Source organism: Bufo gargarizans, chromosome 2 (genome assembly GCF_014858855.1).
Source record: "Bufo gargarizans isolate SCDJY-AF-19 chromosome 2, ASM1485885v1, whole genome shotgun sequence".
In the NCBI taxonomy this organism is placed as follows: Eukaryota; Metazoa; Chordata; class Amphibia; order Anura; family Bufonidae; genus Bufo; species Bufo gargarizans.
The window spans coordinates 6,436,271-6,454,463 of NC_058081.1; the positions used below are offsets into that span (position 1 = coordinate 6,436,271).

At 39.1% G+C, this 18,193-nt stretch overlaps 1 protein-coding gene across 1 annotated transcript; it reads left to right on the top strand.

The window, feature by feature from the left end:
• The first annotated feature begins 648 nt into the window (after nucleotides 1-648).
• LOC122929289 (olfactory receptor 1361-like) lies at nucleotides 649-17,338 on the top strand. Its single transcript, XM_044282807.1, has 2 exons — nucleotides 649-678; nucleotides 16,403-17,338. Exons 1-2 carry the CDS (start codon nucleotides 649-651, stop codon nucleotides 17,336-17,338), a joined length of 966 nt encoding a protein of 321 aa, XP_044138742.1.
• The last annotated feature ends 855 nt before the right edge of the window (nucleotides 17,339-18,193 follow it).

Here is an 18,193-nt window from a genome sequence, read left to right on the forward strand (position 1 = left end):
TCACTACCACAGCAGACTCCCTATGTGTGTTACTGCAAGACACAGTGTTCTACACCACTATAAATCCTCTCTGCAGCCAGGAAATACTAGATTTTTAAAATGTGATTTGTTTAAATAAATTCAGATCAAATGTAATCTATTTGGGAAAATTCAGCGATGGTTTTGCAGCCCTGTAGGGCTTTCTATGACTTTTTTACAGCCATTTTTTAGCCTCAAAGTTCTGTTCCCCATTGACTTCAGTGGAGTTCGGTGTTCAGGGTCAAGTTCCGTACCCATCGAACCCAAACATGCCTTGGTATGCTCATCACTAGTCATTATGTGTATGGCCTGCTCTCTATTTCCATCTACCAGATTCTACCTATTAGACAGTTACAGCAGATTTTACTTTATTTTACTTTTTTACTCAAGTATTTGACAAAGTTTAACTTTTACCTGAAGAAACTTTGTTTAATCTTTTGAAAACTAATTATCAGAAGTTTCCTGGAGCCCAGGAGACACATGAGGTCATGGAGAAAACTTTCCACACTCCATTCCCTTTACTGTATGTGTGTGTATATATATGACCATGTGCCTGATCTCCTCACACAAGATCTCTGCATTGTGAAGGGTCTGGATTTCTTTATTTATCGATGTATTAATAATGGGAAGATGAAAAGTATTTCCAAGGAAACATCTGCTGTAAGTACAGAATCAGTGTACATTTGTGTATTATTGCTGGTAGTAGTAATAGTAGTAGTATTACTAATAAACATGGTTTGTGTATATGATGCTGTCATCTTCAGTAACATTGTATAAAATACTATAAACTCTTTTATAGATATAATATAGATATAATAATTACACATAGATGTATGTAGACAGTGAAGAGAAGTAAAACCCAACTCTCGGCCGAGCTTCCAGTGCAGGATAAACCCTGTATAATGTCTGCTGCTCCTCCAGTAGGACACCTGCACATCTCACCATAGGCTTCCATACATTTCTTCTCCTGGACTGTATAAGGACGTCCTGTTTCCAAATCCACTTGGTTTCTTCATCAAGTCTATTGTAAAATGTGAACCGCGCTCCATATTGTGTACAAATGGCTTAAAGGAAGAACCACGTCCCCCCCAATATATAAACTGTATTCTATGTGTGCTCCTGGCTGCAGATCTCCACTGATCAGCAGCTTCTTCTGGGTATAATGTAGAGAAGAGATTATAAACTGCAGGGATCTAAGAATTACTGCTGGATGGAAGTGCAGACTCCTAATAACATGTGCAGAATGTGACTGATGAGGTGTCCTCAGGTTCTACAGACTCCTTCTTCACACCAGCAGAAGAAGACTTCACAAAGACAGGGATTTATATCCAGGAAATTGGAGAGAAAAGCTCACTGTAGACATTGCAATGTGAAGGGTTTGGCCAGACTTTGAAAAATGTACTAAAAGTTGAGTAAATGCTAAAACATAAAAAAATAACTGACACTTACCTGGTGAATCCTCCATGGCACAGCTCTGGTGGTCCTCACCAGTATTGTCAGTGATGATGTGCCATAGATACAGATATGACCGCTGCAGCCGATCACTGGCCTCAGCATTGATGCCTGTATATTCAGCAGAAGACAGATAAAGTGATTGTCTGCAGTAGTCACACACTCATGGCGTGTCATCACCGCAGGACAATTCATACAGACTGGTGGGGACCCCCAGAACAGCATTTCTGGAAAGGATGAGTATAAGCAATTTTTTTTTACTTTTTCTTTGCTTTTACATAGTAAAATAGTACATAAGGCCGAAAAAAGACATTTGTCCATCCAGTTCAGCCTGTTATCCTGCAAGTTAATCAAGAGAAACACAAAAAATCCCTGTGAGGTAGAAGCCAATTTTTGCCATTTAAGGGGGAAAAAATTCCTTCCCGACTCCAATCAGGCATCAGAATAACTCCCTGGATCAGCGACCCCTCTCTAGTAGCTATAGCCTGTAATATTATTACACTCCAGAAATACATCCAGGCCCCTCCTGAATTCCTTTATTGTACTCACCATCACCACCTCCTCAGGCAGAGAGCTCCATAGTCTCACTGCTCTTCTGTAAAGAATCCTCTTCAATGTTTGTGTACAAACCTTCTTTCCTCCAGACGCAGAGGACGTCCCCTCGTCAGAGTCACAGTCCTGGGGACAAATAGATGATGGGAGTGATCTCTGTACTGACCCCTGATATATTTATACACAGTAATTAGATCTCCCCTCAGTCGTCTTTTTTCTAAAGTGAATAACCCAAATTTTGATAATCTTTCAGGGTACTGTAGTTGCGCCATTCCAGTTATTACTTTAGTTGCCCTCCTCTGTAGCCTCTCCAGCTCTGCTATGTCTGCCTTGTTCACAGGAGCCCAGAACTGTACACAGTACTCCATGTGTAGTCTGACTAGCGATTTGTAAAGTTTCAGGACTATGTTCTCATCACGGGCATCTATGCCCCTTTTTATGCAACCCAATATCTTATTGGCCTTGGCAGCAGCTGCCTGACACTGTTTTTTGCAGCTTAGTTTGCTGTTTATTAAAATTCCTAGGTCCTTTTCCATGTCAGTGTTACCGAGTGTTTTTCCATTTAGTATGTACTGGTGACTTGCATTATAACTTTCCATGTACATAACCTTACATTTGTCAGTGTTAAACCTCATCTGCCTCTTCTCTGCCCAAGCCTCCAATCTATCCAGATCCCTCTGTAGTAGTATACTGTCATCAGTAGTGTATATGTACAGTATACTGTCCTCTGTAGTATATACAGTACAGACCAAAAGTTTGGACACACCTTCTCATTTAAAGAGTTTTCTTTATTTTCATGACTATGAAAATTGTAAATTCACACTGAAGGCATCAAAAGTACGAATTAACACATGTGGAATTATATACATAACAAAAAAGTGTGAAACAACTTAAAATATGTCATATTCTAGGTTCTTCAAAGTAGCCACCTTTTGCTTTGATTACTGCTTCGCACATTCTTGGCATTCTCTTGATGAGCTTCAAGAGGTAGTCACCTGAAATGGTCTTCCAACAGTCTTGAAGGAGTTCCCAGAGATGCTTAGCACTTGTTGGCCCTTTTGCCTTCACTCTGCAGTCCAGCTCACCCCAAACCATCTCGATTGGGTTCAGGTCCGGTGACTGTGGAGTCCGGGTCATCTGGCGCAGCACCCCATCACTCTCCTTCATGGTCAAATAGCCCTCACACAGCCTGGAGGTGTGTTTGGGGTCATTGTCCTGTTGAAAAATAAATGATGGTCCAACTAAACGCAAATCGGATGGAATAGCATGCCGCTGCAAGATGCTGTGGTAGCCATGCTGGTTCTGTATGTCTTCAATTTTGAATAAATCCCAAACAGTGTCACCAGCAAAGCACCCCCACACCATCACACCTCCTCCTCCATGCTTCACGGTGGGAACCATGCATGTAGAGTCCATCCGTTCACCTTTTCTGCGTCGCACAAAGACACAGTGGTTGGAAGCAAAGATCTCAAATTTGGACTCATCAGACCAAAGCACAGATTTCCACTGGTCTAATGTCCATTCCTTGTGTTCTTTAGCCCAAACAAGTCTCTTCTGCTTGTTGCCTGTTCTTAGCAGTGGTTTCCTAGCATATATTCTACCATGAAGACCTGATTCACACAGTCTCCTCTTAACAGTTGTTCTAGAGATGTGTCTGCTGCTAGAACTCTGTGTGGCATTGACCTGGTCTCTAGTCTGAGCTGCTGTTAACCTGCGATTTCTGAGGCTGGTGACTCGGATGAACTTATCCTCCGCAGCAGAGGTGACTCTTGGTCTTCCTTTCCTGGGGCGGTCCGAATGTGAGCCAGTTTCTTTGTAGCGCTTTATGGTTTTTGTGACTGCACTTGGGGACACTTTCAAAGTTTTCCCAATTTTTCGGACTGACTGACCTTCATTTCTTAAAGTAATGATGGCCACTCATTTTTCTTTACTTAGCTGGACTTCAGTAGGACTATCAGCTTTGTAGCCACTTGACTTCTCCACAATGCAACTGATGGTCCCAACCCCATTTATAAGGAAAGAAATCCCACGTATTAAACCTGACAGGGCACACCTGTGAAGTGAAAACTATTTCAGGTGACTACCTCTTGAAGCTCATCAAGAGAATGCCAAGAGTGTGCAAAGCAGTAATCAAAGCAAAAGGTGGCTACTTTGAAGAACCTAGAATATGACATATTTTCAGTTGTTTCACACTTTTTTGTTATGTATATAATTCCACATGTGTTAATTGATAGTTGTGATGCCTTCAGTGTGAATCTACAATTTTCATAGTCATGAAAATAAAGAAAACTCTTTGAATGAGAAGGTGTGTCCAAACTTTTGGTCTGTACTGTATATACAGTATTCAGTCCTATTCAGTGTTATCTACTTGACACAGTTTAATGTCATCTGCAAAAATTTATATTTTACTATGCAAGCCTTCTACAAGATCATTAATAAATATATTGAAGAGAGTAGGGCCCAATACTAACCCCTGAGGTCCTTTGCTAGTCACAGTGACCTAATCTGAGTGTGTACTATTAATAACCACCCTCTGTTTTTTTATCACTGAGCCACTTACTTACCCACATATAGAAGTTTTCTCCCAGTCCAAGCATTCTCATTTTATATACTAACCTTGTATGTGGTACAGTGTCAAATGCTTTGGAGAAGTCCAGATATACAACATCCATTGATTCACCACTGTCAAGTCTAGAACTTACCTCCTCATAGAAACTGATTAAATTAGTTTGATGTGACTGATCACTCATGAAGCCATGCTGATATGATGTAGTAACATAGTAACATAGTACATAAGGCCGAAAAAATACATTTGTCCATCCAGTTCGGCCTGTTATCCTGCAAGTTGATCCAGAGGAAGGAAAAAAAAACTGTGAGGTAGAAGCCAATTTTCCCCACTTTAGGGGAATAAAAAATTCCTTCCCGACTCCAATCAGGCAATCAGAATAACTGCCTGGATCAACAACCCCTCTCTAGTAGCTATAGCCTATAATATTATTACACTCCAGAAATATATCCAGGCCCCTCTTGAAATTCGTTATTGTACTCACCATCACCACCTCCTCAGGCAGAGAGTTCCATAGTTCCATATAATTTGTTTGTTTTCATTGAAATCTTCCAAGATAGCATCTCTTAGAAAACCTTCAAACAGTTTACCCACAGCAGATGTTAAACTTACCGGCCTATAGTTTCCGGGGTCTGTTTTTGCACCCTTTTTGAATATTGGCACCACATTTGCTATGCGCCAATCCTGTGGAACACTCCCTGTCAGTATAGAGTCTGTAAATATCAGAAATAAGGGTCTAGCTATGACATTACTTAATTCTCTTAGGATATGGGGTAAATGCCATCTGGGCCTAGCAATTTGTCTATTTTAATTTTTTTAAGTCGCTGTTGTACTTCTTCCTGGGTAAGACAGGGCAGTTTTAATGGGGAATTAACTTTCACATTCTGCATTTCATCTGACAGTTTATTTTCCTCAGTAAGTACATTGGAGAAAAAAAAAATATTTAATAGCTTTGCTTTCTCCTGATCGCTCTCTGCATCTCCCTCCTCATTGCTCTGTAGAGGGCCGACACCTTCAGATTTATACTTTTTACCATTTATATAATTGAAGAGCATAGGATTAGTTTTGCTTTCTTTGGCAATTAATCTTTCGGTCTCTAGTTTGGTGGCTTTTATTTGTTTTTTACATATACATTTTTTTCCTTATTATTTTTCAGTGCTTCCTCGCTACACTCTTGTTTTAGTGATTTAAATGCTTTCTTTTTGTCATTTATTGCTTTATTTACAGTTCTATTTATCCACATTGGTTTCTTTTTGTTCCTTAACCTTTTATTCCCATACGGTATGTACCTCTCACAATTTGATTTTAGGATGTTTTTAAAAATATTAAATTTTGTGACTGTATTTTTATTTTTGAGGACTTTTTCCCAGTTAGTTAGGCCTATGGCCTCTCTTAGTTGGCTAAAGTTTGCTTTTTTGAAGTTTTGGTATTTTTGTTCCTCCTTTTAGAAACTCTGGTTTCAAGAATAATTGGAAGGTTATTACTTTATGGTCACTATATCCCAGGTGTCCCCCAACCTGCACATCTGTTGTTCTGTCAGGTCTATTAGTGTTTTTTTTTCTTTTTGTTTTTTTATTGAGTTACTTTTTGTTCCTTAACCTTTTATTCACATACCGTATGGGAATAAAAGGTTAAGGAACAAAAAGAAACCAATGTGGATAAACAGAACTGTAAATAAAGCAATAAATGACAAAAAGAAAGCATATAAAACACTAAAACAGGAAGGTAGCACGGAAGCACTGAAAAACTATAAGGAAAAAAATAGAACATGTAAAAAACAAATAAAAGCGGCCAAACTAGAGACCGAGAGATTAATTGCCAAAGAGAGTAAAACTAACCCTAAAATGTTCTTCAATTATATAAATGTTAAAAAGTATAAATCTGAAGGTGTCGGCCCGTTAAAGAGTAATGAGGGGGGAGTCGCAGAGAGCGACGAGGAGAAAGCAAAGCTGCTAAATATTTTTTTCTCCAATGTATTCACTGAGGAAAATAAACTGTCAGATGACATGCCGAATGTTGAAATAAATTCCCCATTAAAAGTGTCCTGTCTGACCCAGGAAGAAGTGCAAAAGCGACTTAAAAAGATTAAAATAGACAAATCGCCAGGACCGGATGGCATACACCCCCGTATCCTAAGGGAATTAAGTAATGTCATAGCCAGACCCTTATTTATGATATTTGCAGATTCTATATTGACAGGGAATGTCCCACAGGATTGGCGCATGGCAAATGTGGTGCCAATATTCAAAAAGGGTCCAAAAACAGAGCCTGGAAACTATAGGCCGGTAAGTTTAACATCTGTTGTGGGTAAACTGTTTGAAGGTTTTCTGAGAGATGCTATGTTAGAGCATCTTAACGGAAATAAGCAAATAACGCCATATCAGCATGGCTTCGTGAGGGATCGGTCATGTCAAACAAATTTAATCAGTTTCTATGAGGAGGTAAGTTCTAGACTTGACAGCGGCGAATCAATGGATGTCGTATATATGGACTTCTCCAAAGCATTTGACACTGTACCACATACAAGGTTAGTATATAAAATGAGAATGCTCGGACTGGGAGAAAACATCTGTATGTGGGTAAGTAACTGGCTCAATGATAGAAAACAGAGGGTGGTTATTAATGGTAAATACTCAGATTGGATCACTGTCACTAGTGGAGTACCTTAGGGGTCAGTATTGGGCCCTATTCTCTTCAATATATTTATTAATGATCTTGTAGAAGGCTTGCATAGTAAAATATCAATTTTCGCAGATGACACTAAACTGTGTAAAGCAATTAACACTGAAGAGGACAGTATACTGTATATATACTACAGAGGACAGTATACTGTATATATATACTACAGAGGACAGTATACTACTACAGAGCGATCTGGATAGATTGGAGGCTTGGGCAGATAAGCGGCAGATGAGGTTTAACACTGACAAATGTAAAGTTATGCACATGGGAAGGAATAATGCAAGTCACCCGTACTTATTAAATGGTAAAACACTCGGTAACACTGACATGGAAAAGGATCTAGGAATTTTAATAAACAGCAAACTAAGCTGCAAAAAACAGTGTTAGGCAGCTGCTGCCAAGGCCAATAAGATAATGGGTTGCATCAAAAGGGGCATAGATGCCCGTGATGAGAACATAGTCCTACCACTTTACAAATCATTAGTCAGACCACACATGGAGTACTGTGTACAGTTCTGGGCTCCAGTGAACAAGGCAAACATAGCAGAACTGGAGAGGGTCCAGAGGAGGGCAACTAAAGTAATAACTGGAATGGGGCAACTACAGTACCCTGAAAGATTATCAAAATTAGGGTTATTCACTTTAGAAAAAAGACGACTGAGAGGAGATCTAATTAATACGTATAAATATATCAGGGGTCAGTACAGAGATCTATCCCATCATCTATTCATTCCCAGGACGGTGACTGTGACGAGGGGACATCCTCTGCGTCTGGAGGAAAGAAGGTTTGTACACAAACATAGAAGAGGATTCTTTACGGTAAGAGCAGTGAGACTATGGAACTCTCTACCTGAGGAGGTGGTGATGGTGAGTACAATAAAGGAATTCAGGAGGGGCCTGGATGTATTTCTGGAGCGTAATAATATTACAGGCTATAGCTACTAGAGAGGGGTCGTTGATCCAGGGAGTTATTCTGATGCCTGATTGGAGTCGGGAAGGAATTTTTATTCCCCTAAAGTGAGGAAAATTGGCTTCTACCTCACAGGTTTTTTTTTGCCTTCCTCTGGATCAACTTGCAGGATGACCGGCCGAACTGGATGGACAAATGTATTTTTTCGGCCTTATGTAGTATGTTATCTTTATTTTATATCCCAAACATAACAATTTAAATAACATGATGGTACACAAATACAATAAATATCCACCAATTTACTCAACTTATCCCTCATGATTACAAAATTTATATAAAAAACATCCTATTTAATACTACTCACCCACCCTCATTGTCTCGGAGCACATCCATGGCGAACAGGACCACCTTATGGCCATGTTGACCAAGTTCTATCCCATCTAATTCTCTGACTCTTATTATGAATAGCGAGTTTTTCATATTTCTTCACTTTATCAACAAGTTGATGCCATGCAGATACAGCCAAAGGGTTATTTGAGCCCCAGTTCCTGGCATCTACAACCCTGGCCAGCATCAGCGACTTCATCCAAATCATATTTTATGGGGGGAACCTAAGACAACAGTAGTTATATCTGTGTCGTAATTAAGTGAGGAACATCTACGGAGCTCAGAAAAGACGTTGGTCCAGAAACCCTGAATCACAGGACATAACCAGATAAGATGTATACAATCTGCTCGTTGAGCCTGGCATCTACGACATCTATCTGAGACATTATTATAGAACTGGGAGAGCGAAAGAGGTGTATAATATAAATGGTGTAGAATCCTATACTGAATTAACCTGTGATTCCCAGATATAGAGATTTTCCGAATATTTCTATATATTACTTCCCTTTTTAATGTTTTATTATTCCCTATTTCTTGACCCCATTTCACTTCACTTCTAAACTTATTAATTTTACCCATTTCTACTCACAATTGACTATAAATTAGTGAAATAGACATACTATTCTGATATAAATTAAAACACCAATCCATAAAGTGATGTGAGTTGATTGTGAAAACCTATCTTTAGTGCACATAAGAGCGTGTTTAACCTGAAAATATTTATACTTATCTGATATATTAACATCTCTGTGCCCAAATATATCCACTAAAGTCCTGATGTCACCATTGTGTATCATTTGCTCAACCCTAATTGTTCCCTTCCTTTCCCAAAATTCAATATCATCAATCATATTAAATTCACTAAAGTGCACATTATACCATAAAGGGGTACAATTAACCTTTTATTCCCATACAGTATGTACGTCTCACAATTAGATTTTAGGATGTTTTTAAGGCTACTTTCACACTTGCGTTCGGTGCGGATCCGTCTGGTATCTGAACAGGCGGATCCGCACCTATAATGCAAACGCTTGCACCCGTTCAGAACGGATCCATCTGCATAACATATTTTTCAGATCTGAGTTTTCACATCGTGAAAACTCCGATCCGACAGTATATTCTAACACAGAGGCGTTCCCATAGTGATGGGAACGCTTCAAGTTAGATTATACTAAGAACTGTGTACATAACGGCCCCCTGCTGCCTGGCAGCACCCGATCTCTTATAGGGGGCTGTGATCCGCACAATTAACTTCTCAGGTGCCGCACCCCCCCATCATTGGTGGCAGCGGACAGTTCCGATCGTAGTCCCAGTTTAATCGCTGGGGCTCCGATCGGTTACCATGGCAGCCAGAACGCTACTGCAGTTCTGGCTGCCATGGTTACTTAGCAATTTTAGAAGCATTATACTTACCTGCTCTGTCTATCGCCGGCCGGGCGCTCCTCCTACTGGTAAGTGACAGGTTGGTGCGGCACATTATTTATAGCACAGACCTATCATTTACCAGTAGGAGGACCGACCGGCCGGCCACAGACAGCGCATGTAAGTATAATGCTTCTAAAATTCGGAACTCTCCTCTGCCATCAATGATTGGGGGGGGTGATTTTAATTAGAGGGGGACAGGGGGGCCGCACTGGCCACTAATGAATTGAATACTGGGGAGGGAGGGAGGGAGGGGGGGCCGCACTGGCCACCAATGAATTTAAAAATGGGGAGGAAGGGGGGTCTGCCCCCTGCTGCCTGGCAGCACCCGATCAGGGGGCTGAGATCTGCACACTTTGGAAGCTGTCTTACATTTAGACACTTTGGAAGCTGTCTTACATTAGACACTTTGGAAGCTGTCTTACATTTAGACACTTTGATAGCTGTCTTACATTTACACACTTTGGAAGCTGTCTTACATTAGACACTTTGGAAGCTGTCTTACATTACACCTTTTGGAAGCTGTCTTACATTAGACACTTTGGAAGCTGTCTTACATTAGACACTTTGGAAGCTGTCTTACATTTAGACACTTTGGAAGCTGTCTTACATTTACACACTTTGGAAGCTGTCTTACATTTAGACACTTTGGAAGCTGTCTTACATTTAGACACTTTGGAAGCTGTCTTACATTAGACACTTTGGAAGCTGTCTTACATTTACACACTTTGGAAGCTGTCTTACATTTAGACACTTTGGAAGCTGTCTTACATTTACACACTTTGGAAGCTGTCTTACATTTAGACACTTCGGAAGCTGTCTTACATTAGACACTATGGAAGCTGTCTTACATTAGACACTTTGGAAGCTGTCTTACATTTACACACTTTGGAAGCTGTCTTACATTTAGAGGACTTTGGAAGCTGTCTTACATTACACACTTTGGAAGCTGTCTTACATTACGACACTTTGGAAGCTGTCTTCACATTTACACACTTTGGAAGCTGTCTTACATTAGACACTTTGGAAGCTGTCTTACATTAGCACACTTTGGAAGCTGTCCTTACATTAGACACTTTGGAAGCTGTCTTACATTTAGACACTTTGGAAGCTGTCTTACATTACACACTTTGGAAGCTGTCTTACATTAGACACTTTGGAAGCTGTCTTACATTAGACACTTTGGAAGCTGTCTTACATTACACACTTTGGAAGCTGTCTTACATTAGACACTTTGGAAGCTGTCTTACATTTACACACTTTGGAAGCTGTCTTACATTTAGACACTTTGGAAGCTGTCTTACATTAGACACTTTGGAAGCTGTCTTACATTAGACACTTTGGAAGCTGTCTTACATTAGACACTTTGGAAGCTGTCCTTACATTAGACACTTTGGAAGCTGTCTTACATTTAGACACTTGGAAGCTGTCTTACATTAGACACTTATGGAAGCTGTCTTACATTAGACACTTGGAAGCTGTCTTACATTACACACTTTGGAAGCTGTCTTACATTACACACTTTGGAAGCTGTCTACATTTACACACTTTGGAAGCTGTCTTACATTAGACACTTTGGAAGCTGTCTTACATTAGACACTTTGGAAGCTGTCTTACATTAGACACTTTGGAAGCTGTCTTACATTAGACACTTTGGAAGCTGTCTTACATTAGACACTTTGGAAGCTGTCTTACATTAGACACTTTGGAAGCTGTCTTACATTTACACACTTTGGAAGCTGTCTTACATTAGACACTTTGGAAGCTGTCTTACATTAGACACTTTGGAAGCTGTCTTACATTTAGACACTTTGGAAGCTGTCTTACATTTAGACACTTTGGAAGCTGTCTTACATTAGACACTTTGGAAGCTGTCTTACATTAGACACTTTGGAAGCTGTCTTACATTAACACACTTTGGAAGCTGTCTTACATTACACACTTTGGAAGCTGTCTTACATTAGACACTTGGAAGCTGTCTTACATTAGACACTTTGGAAGCTGTCTTACATTAGACACTTTGGAAGCTGTCTTACATTAGACACTTTGGAAGCTGTCTTACATTAGACACTTTGGAAGCTGTCTTACATTAGACACTTTGGAAGCTGTCTTACATTAGACACTTTGGAAGCTGTCTTACATTAGACACTTTGGAAGCTGTCTTACATTAGACACTTTGGAAGCTGTCTTACATTAGACACTTTGGAAGCTGTCTTACATTAGACACTTTGGAAGCTGTCTTACATTAGACACTTTGGAAGCTGTCCTTACATTTAGACACTTTGGAAGCTGTCTTACATTAGACACTTTGGAAGCTGTCTTACATTAGCACACTTTGGAAGCTGTCTTACATTAGACACTTTGGAAGCTGTCTTACATTAGACACTTTGGAAGCTGTCTTACATTAGACACTTTGGAAGCTGTCTTACATTAGACACTTTGGAAGCTGTCTTACATTAGACACTTTGGAAGCTGTCTTACATTTAGACACTTTGGAAGCTGTCTTACATTAGACACTTTGGAAGCTGTCTTACATTAGACACTTTGGAAGCTGTCTTACATTAGACACTTTGGAAGCTGTCTTACATTACACACTTTGGAAGCTGTCTTACATTAGACACTTTGGAAGCTGTCTTACATTAGACACTTTGGAAGCTGTCTTACATTAGACACTTTGGAAGCTGTCTTACATTAGACACTTTGGAAGCTGTCTTACATTAGACACTTTGGAAGCTGTCTTACATTTAGACACTTTGGAAGCTGTCTTACATTAGACACTTTGGAAGCTGTCTTACATTAGACACTTTGGAAGCTGTCTTACATTAGACACTTTGGAAGCTGTCTTACATTAGACACTTTGGAAGCTGTCTTACATTAGACACTTGGAAGCTGTCTTACATTAGACACTTTGGAAGCTGTCTTACATTTAGACACTTTGGGAAGCTGTCTTACATTAGACACTTTGGAAGCTGTCTTACATGTAGACACTTTGGAAGCTGTCTTACATTAGACACTTTGGAAGCTGTCTTACATTAGACACTTTGGAAGCTGTCTTACATTTAGACACTTTGGAAGCTGTCTTACATTAGACACTTTGGAAGGTGTCTTACATTAGACACTTCGGAAGCTGTCTTACATTAGACACTTTGGAAGCTGTCTTACATTACACACTTTGGAAGCTGTCTTACATTAGACACTTTGGAAGCTGTCTTACATTAGACACTTTGGAAGCTGTCTTACATTAGACACTTGTTGGAAGCTGTCTTACATTTAGACACTTTGGAAGCTGTCTTACATTAGACACTTTGGAAGCTGTCTTACATGTAGGACCACTTTGGAAGCTGTCTTACATTAGACACTTTGGAAGCTGTCTTACATTTACACACTTTGGAAGCTGTCTTACATTAGACACTATGGAAGCTGTCTTACATTTACACACTTTGGAAGCTGTCTTACATTTAGACACTTTGGAAGCTGTCTTACATTAGACACTTTGGAAGCTGTCTTACATTAGACACTTTGGAAGCTGTCTTACATTTAGACACTTTGGAAGCTGTCTTACATTTAGACACTTTGGAAGCTGTCTTACATTAGACACTTTGGAAGCTGTCTTACATTAGACACTTTGGAAGCTGTCTTACATTTAGACACTTTGGAAGCTGTCTTACATTAGACACTTCGGAAGCTGTCTTACATTTAGACCGGCAGTGTATGCACCAAAGTTATGTAGAGACCAGCACAAAAAAGTCTGGTCTTATTAAATGTGCCCCTATGTCTTTATAAATCCCCCTGTATATTAATACCGTCAACTGTGCGTGTCCCCACAGCTATGTTTGTCAGTGTCACAGTGACATTATTTACTATTGCTGTCATTACATTCAAAAGCTTGGGGGGGGGGGGTATAAATTCAAAAGAAATAAATAAAAAGAGATAACAAGTTTTCCTAAAACTCCTAGTCCTAGGAAGCTAGAGGGGGTTATACACCAACTTTCAGGGCAATTGGAGACAATTTAGTTTGGCCCAAACTGATTTGGGTCCAAACCAAACTTTTACAATTTGGCGAGCCGGACCCTAAACAAATCTTGACTATTTGGCTCATCTCTAATCCATACACACTGCATCTATAATACCTTGTATCTCACACATCAGACTAGGGATCAGCGAACCCGTGGACGTTCGGGTTCGCTGGGTTCAGCCAAACTTCAGGTCAAAGTTCAGATTTGGGACCCGAACTTGACCCTAAACCCAGACCCCATTAAAAATCAATGGGGACTCAAACTTCACTTTCATTATTTTCCATTATAACATGTTTACGATGGAAAATAATAGCATTCCTAAGACAGAGTGGTTTAAAATAATAAAAATAACTCATCTCATCCACTTGATCGCACAGCTGTTATCCTCTTCTTTCTTCTTTCTGCAGAACGTGCAAAAGGGCCTGCGATGACGTCACCGCACTCACCACGTGGTGAGTGCGGTAACATCATCGCAGGTCCTGATGGATAAAGGTAGAAGGACCTGAAAAAAGAAGAGGATACCAGCTGTGCGATCAAGTGGCTATTATATTTAGCATTCTGTCTTAAGAATGCTATTATTTTCCGTTATAACTATGTTGTATTAGAAAATAATAAAATCACCCGAACACAAACTTCAATGGAAAATTCTGGGTTCGGGTACCCGAACTCGCAAAGTTCGGTACAAGCCCGAACTTTGAAGCTAGGGTTCGCTCAACCCTAGAGCTGACCCATGCACCCTGAATGGCACACTTCTTTAATTTAGTTATAAGTGTTTCAATAAGTCTTTAACTCAACTGCAAGACATCCTGAAAAAGGCCAGGAAACTTTCCATGAACTTCAGCCACTATTACACTGCAAAACATGACCTCCTTGAGCTGCAGTATTTTGCCCTAAAAGGGTGTTTTTTTAAACCCAAAATATCATTGCAATATTTCTAGCTTGTATGTCACACTAACAAATGCAGCAAATGCCCCAGATGTAGGTTATTGCCAAAAATGGGTGTTTATTTAAACCAAGAAAGTTATTGATGTAAAGCAAGCTTGTATTTCACACTGACAAATGCTGAAAAGGCACCAGATATAGGATATTGCAAAAAATTGTGTTTTTTTAAACCCAGAATATTATGGCAGTATTTCAAGCTTGGATTTGAATGTCACAAAAGCACATATGCAGTTCTGGTGCACCGAGCTTGCATAAAATGGCCGCCGCCGCCCACCTAACTAACAGATGGATAAAAGTTATTTTTCTGTGTCACTGGGCTCAGGGCAGGGTAAAAAGATTGTGCACTGCACCCACAAAACTAAATCTAGGTAGATCGCTGAGTTAACAAGCACTTCTGATTAAAGATTATTTCCTATTCTGTCCCTCACAGCAGCAGCATCCTCTCCCTACACTAGTAACAGCAGAGTGAAGTGACTCCAGCTTAAATAGAGGCTGGGTCACATGCTGCTCTGGCCAATCACAGCCATGCCATTAGTAGGCATGGCTGTGATGGCCTCTAAGGGCACAGAGTGAAACACTTTAAAAAAGCAGCCTTTAAAAAAGCGCCATTAACTCGCCAAACACCGAACCAGAACCAGAACTTTTACTGAAAAGATCGAGTTCAGGTTCCAAAAACCCTAAAGTTCGGTACGAACCCAAACTTTACAGTTTGGGTTCGCTCAACCCTAATCCTGACCCATTCATTTCTATGGGTCTGTGTACATGAGCGTTGTTTTTCAAGCATCATCTCTGTGTTATGTAAAAGTCTCTGCATGTTCTGTATTCTGCATTTTCTACGCAGCCCAAATCCCTTAGAAGTGAATGGGGCTTCTGTGAAAAATACATTGCATCCAGATGCAAAGCGTTTTTCTCTAATAGTTGCAAGGGGATATACTTTGTTTTTCTACTTTTTCTTTTTCATGTGCATCAAAAACACACCAAAACTGATAGTATCTGCATGAAAATAAATAAATAAATAAAACACTGAATGCAATCCAGACAAAACTGCGCTTGTGTTAGAAACAATTAAAAAATTAACTAAAACAACAATTATACAAATGTGAGGTTCAGATTTAGAATAATTTCAAGATATTGTCTAAGATCATAACAAACTGGGGCAAAGGCAGGTAATGGTATAAAATAACAAAGGAAGCACCACAATGACAACTTGTGGCCACTGTGGCCAATCACTGGCCTCAGCATTACCATTTCCTGCCTTTGCCCTAATGTGGTATCATCTCAGAAATCTCCATTTATAAGGGTGAGAGATTTAGGCTACCAACATATGGTTCATGCCCCATATCTAGTGGATGTCATAGTCATATGTCTAATAATTTAGTGTTACAAATAAATAAAAAATCACAGCCTGGCTTAATGTTATTATATGTTTCTTTTAATTTATTATTCTACTTGCAGACAAATCTGACTGTGGTCACAGAGTTTCTCCTCTTAGGATTTCAAGGCAGCCAACTTTTGAGAAATCTTCTATTTCTTCTGTTTCTTGTTGTTTTCATTGCCACAATATGTGGGAACCTCCTGATCATCATCCTGGTGTCCACCACCAATAACCTCCACACCCCAATGTACTTCTTCATCTCACAACTGTCCATCAGTGACATCTTATTATCCACAAATATTGTCCCCAACCTGCTCCACATCCTACTGAATAATGGAGGAACCGTCAGTTTTATTGGTTGTATGACTCAGTTGTATTTTTTTGTTGGCACGGATGCATTTGAATGTCTTCTTCTCGCTGTGATGTCTTATGACAGATATGTGGCCATCTGTAATCCCCTCCGTTACACTTCCATCATGACGAATATATTTTGTGTTACATCAATCATTATTAGTTGGTTAATTGGAAATGTTTTTTCATTCATTAATATGATAACAACATCAAAACTAAACTTTTGTGGGTCAAATATCATTGACCATTTATTCTGTGATCTTGTCCCCTTACTAGTACTTTCCTGTTCTGACACCTTCTTTGTTCACTTGGAGATTTTGGTTTTGGGACCTCCATCTGTAATGGTCCCAACCTCAATCATTGTAGTGTCTTATATTTACATTGTGATATCAGTCTTAAGGATCCCATCCAGTACTGGTAGACAGAAAGCCTTCTCCACCTGTAGCTCCCACCTCATTGTGGTCTCCATTTTTTTCTGGACTATATTTAGTGTTTATGTTTTCCCTAAGAGAGAAAAAACTTGGGTCAGTAGTAAAATCCTCTCTCTGCTGTATACTGTATTTACCCCATTTATTAACCCCATTATATACAGTCTGAGGAATAAAGACATAAAGAAAGCCGTACAGCAAACATTACATAAACATATATCCCGTAATAAACATTAATACACATTTAGAGAGTATTGATGACCAGCAGGGGTCATATTCGAATCCGCAATATTTCGCAAATATTTCATCGAATATTCATCGAATATTCGCAAATTCGAATATACGTTAGGAGTAGTGTTGATTGTGAATTTTTGTAATGCAAATATTTGTAATGAGAATTTTCTTAATGCAAATTTTCGTAATAAGAATCAATGAGATCGTGAAAACTCAGATCTGATGGTATATTCTTACCCCCAGTTGTTCCCATGGTGATGGGGACACTTGTCGGGGAGCAGTATGCCAAAGTGGAACAACTGTACAGATTAAAAAAAAGATGAATATTCAAAAAAAAAAATATATTAGGTTTTTAGAATATTCGTAATATTCTAAAACAAGAATATATAGCAATATAGAGAATATTTTGAAAAATAACGAATGTAGAACAATTTAGCTAATATAGTGCTATAAACTTTTTTTATAGTTGTCATTTTTTTCCAATCTGTACTTCAGATGAGAAAAATATTATAAATATTAGACAAAGAAGATTATAGCACTATATTAGCTAAACTGCTCTATATTCTTTTTTTCTCCAAATATTCGTTATATTGCTATATATTTGCTTTTTAGAATATTCTTAATATTTTAAAACAAGAATATATAGCAATATAGCGAATTATAATATTCCGAAAATTTGCAATATGAAAATTCGCAATTAACGCTACTCCTAAAGTCAAAGATATTGCAGCCTTCTCATCGGCCCACAAGCAAGAAGCAGGGAGGGATTATGACTTCAGATGGAAAAAAAGACAAATATTCTAAAAAATGAATATATTCGATATAGTGCTATATATTCATTTTTTTTGAATATTAGTG

Excerpts from the sequence above, each read along its gene's own strand:
- LOC122929289 (XM_044282807.1), top strand. The coding sequence starts at position 649 with ATGAAAAGTATTTCCAAGGAAACATCTGCT. Across the intron at positions 679-16,402 it reads TTTCCAAGGAAACATCTGCT|ACAAATCTGACTGTGGTCAC; the intron begins GTAAGTACAGAA and ends TTCTACTTGCAG.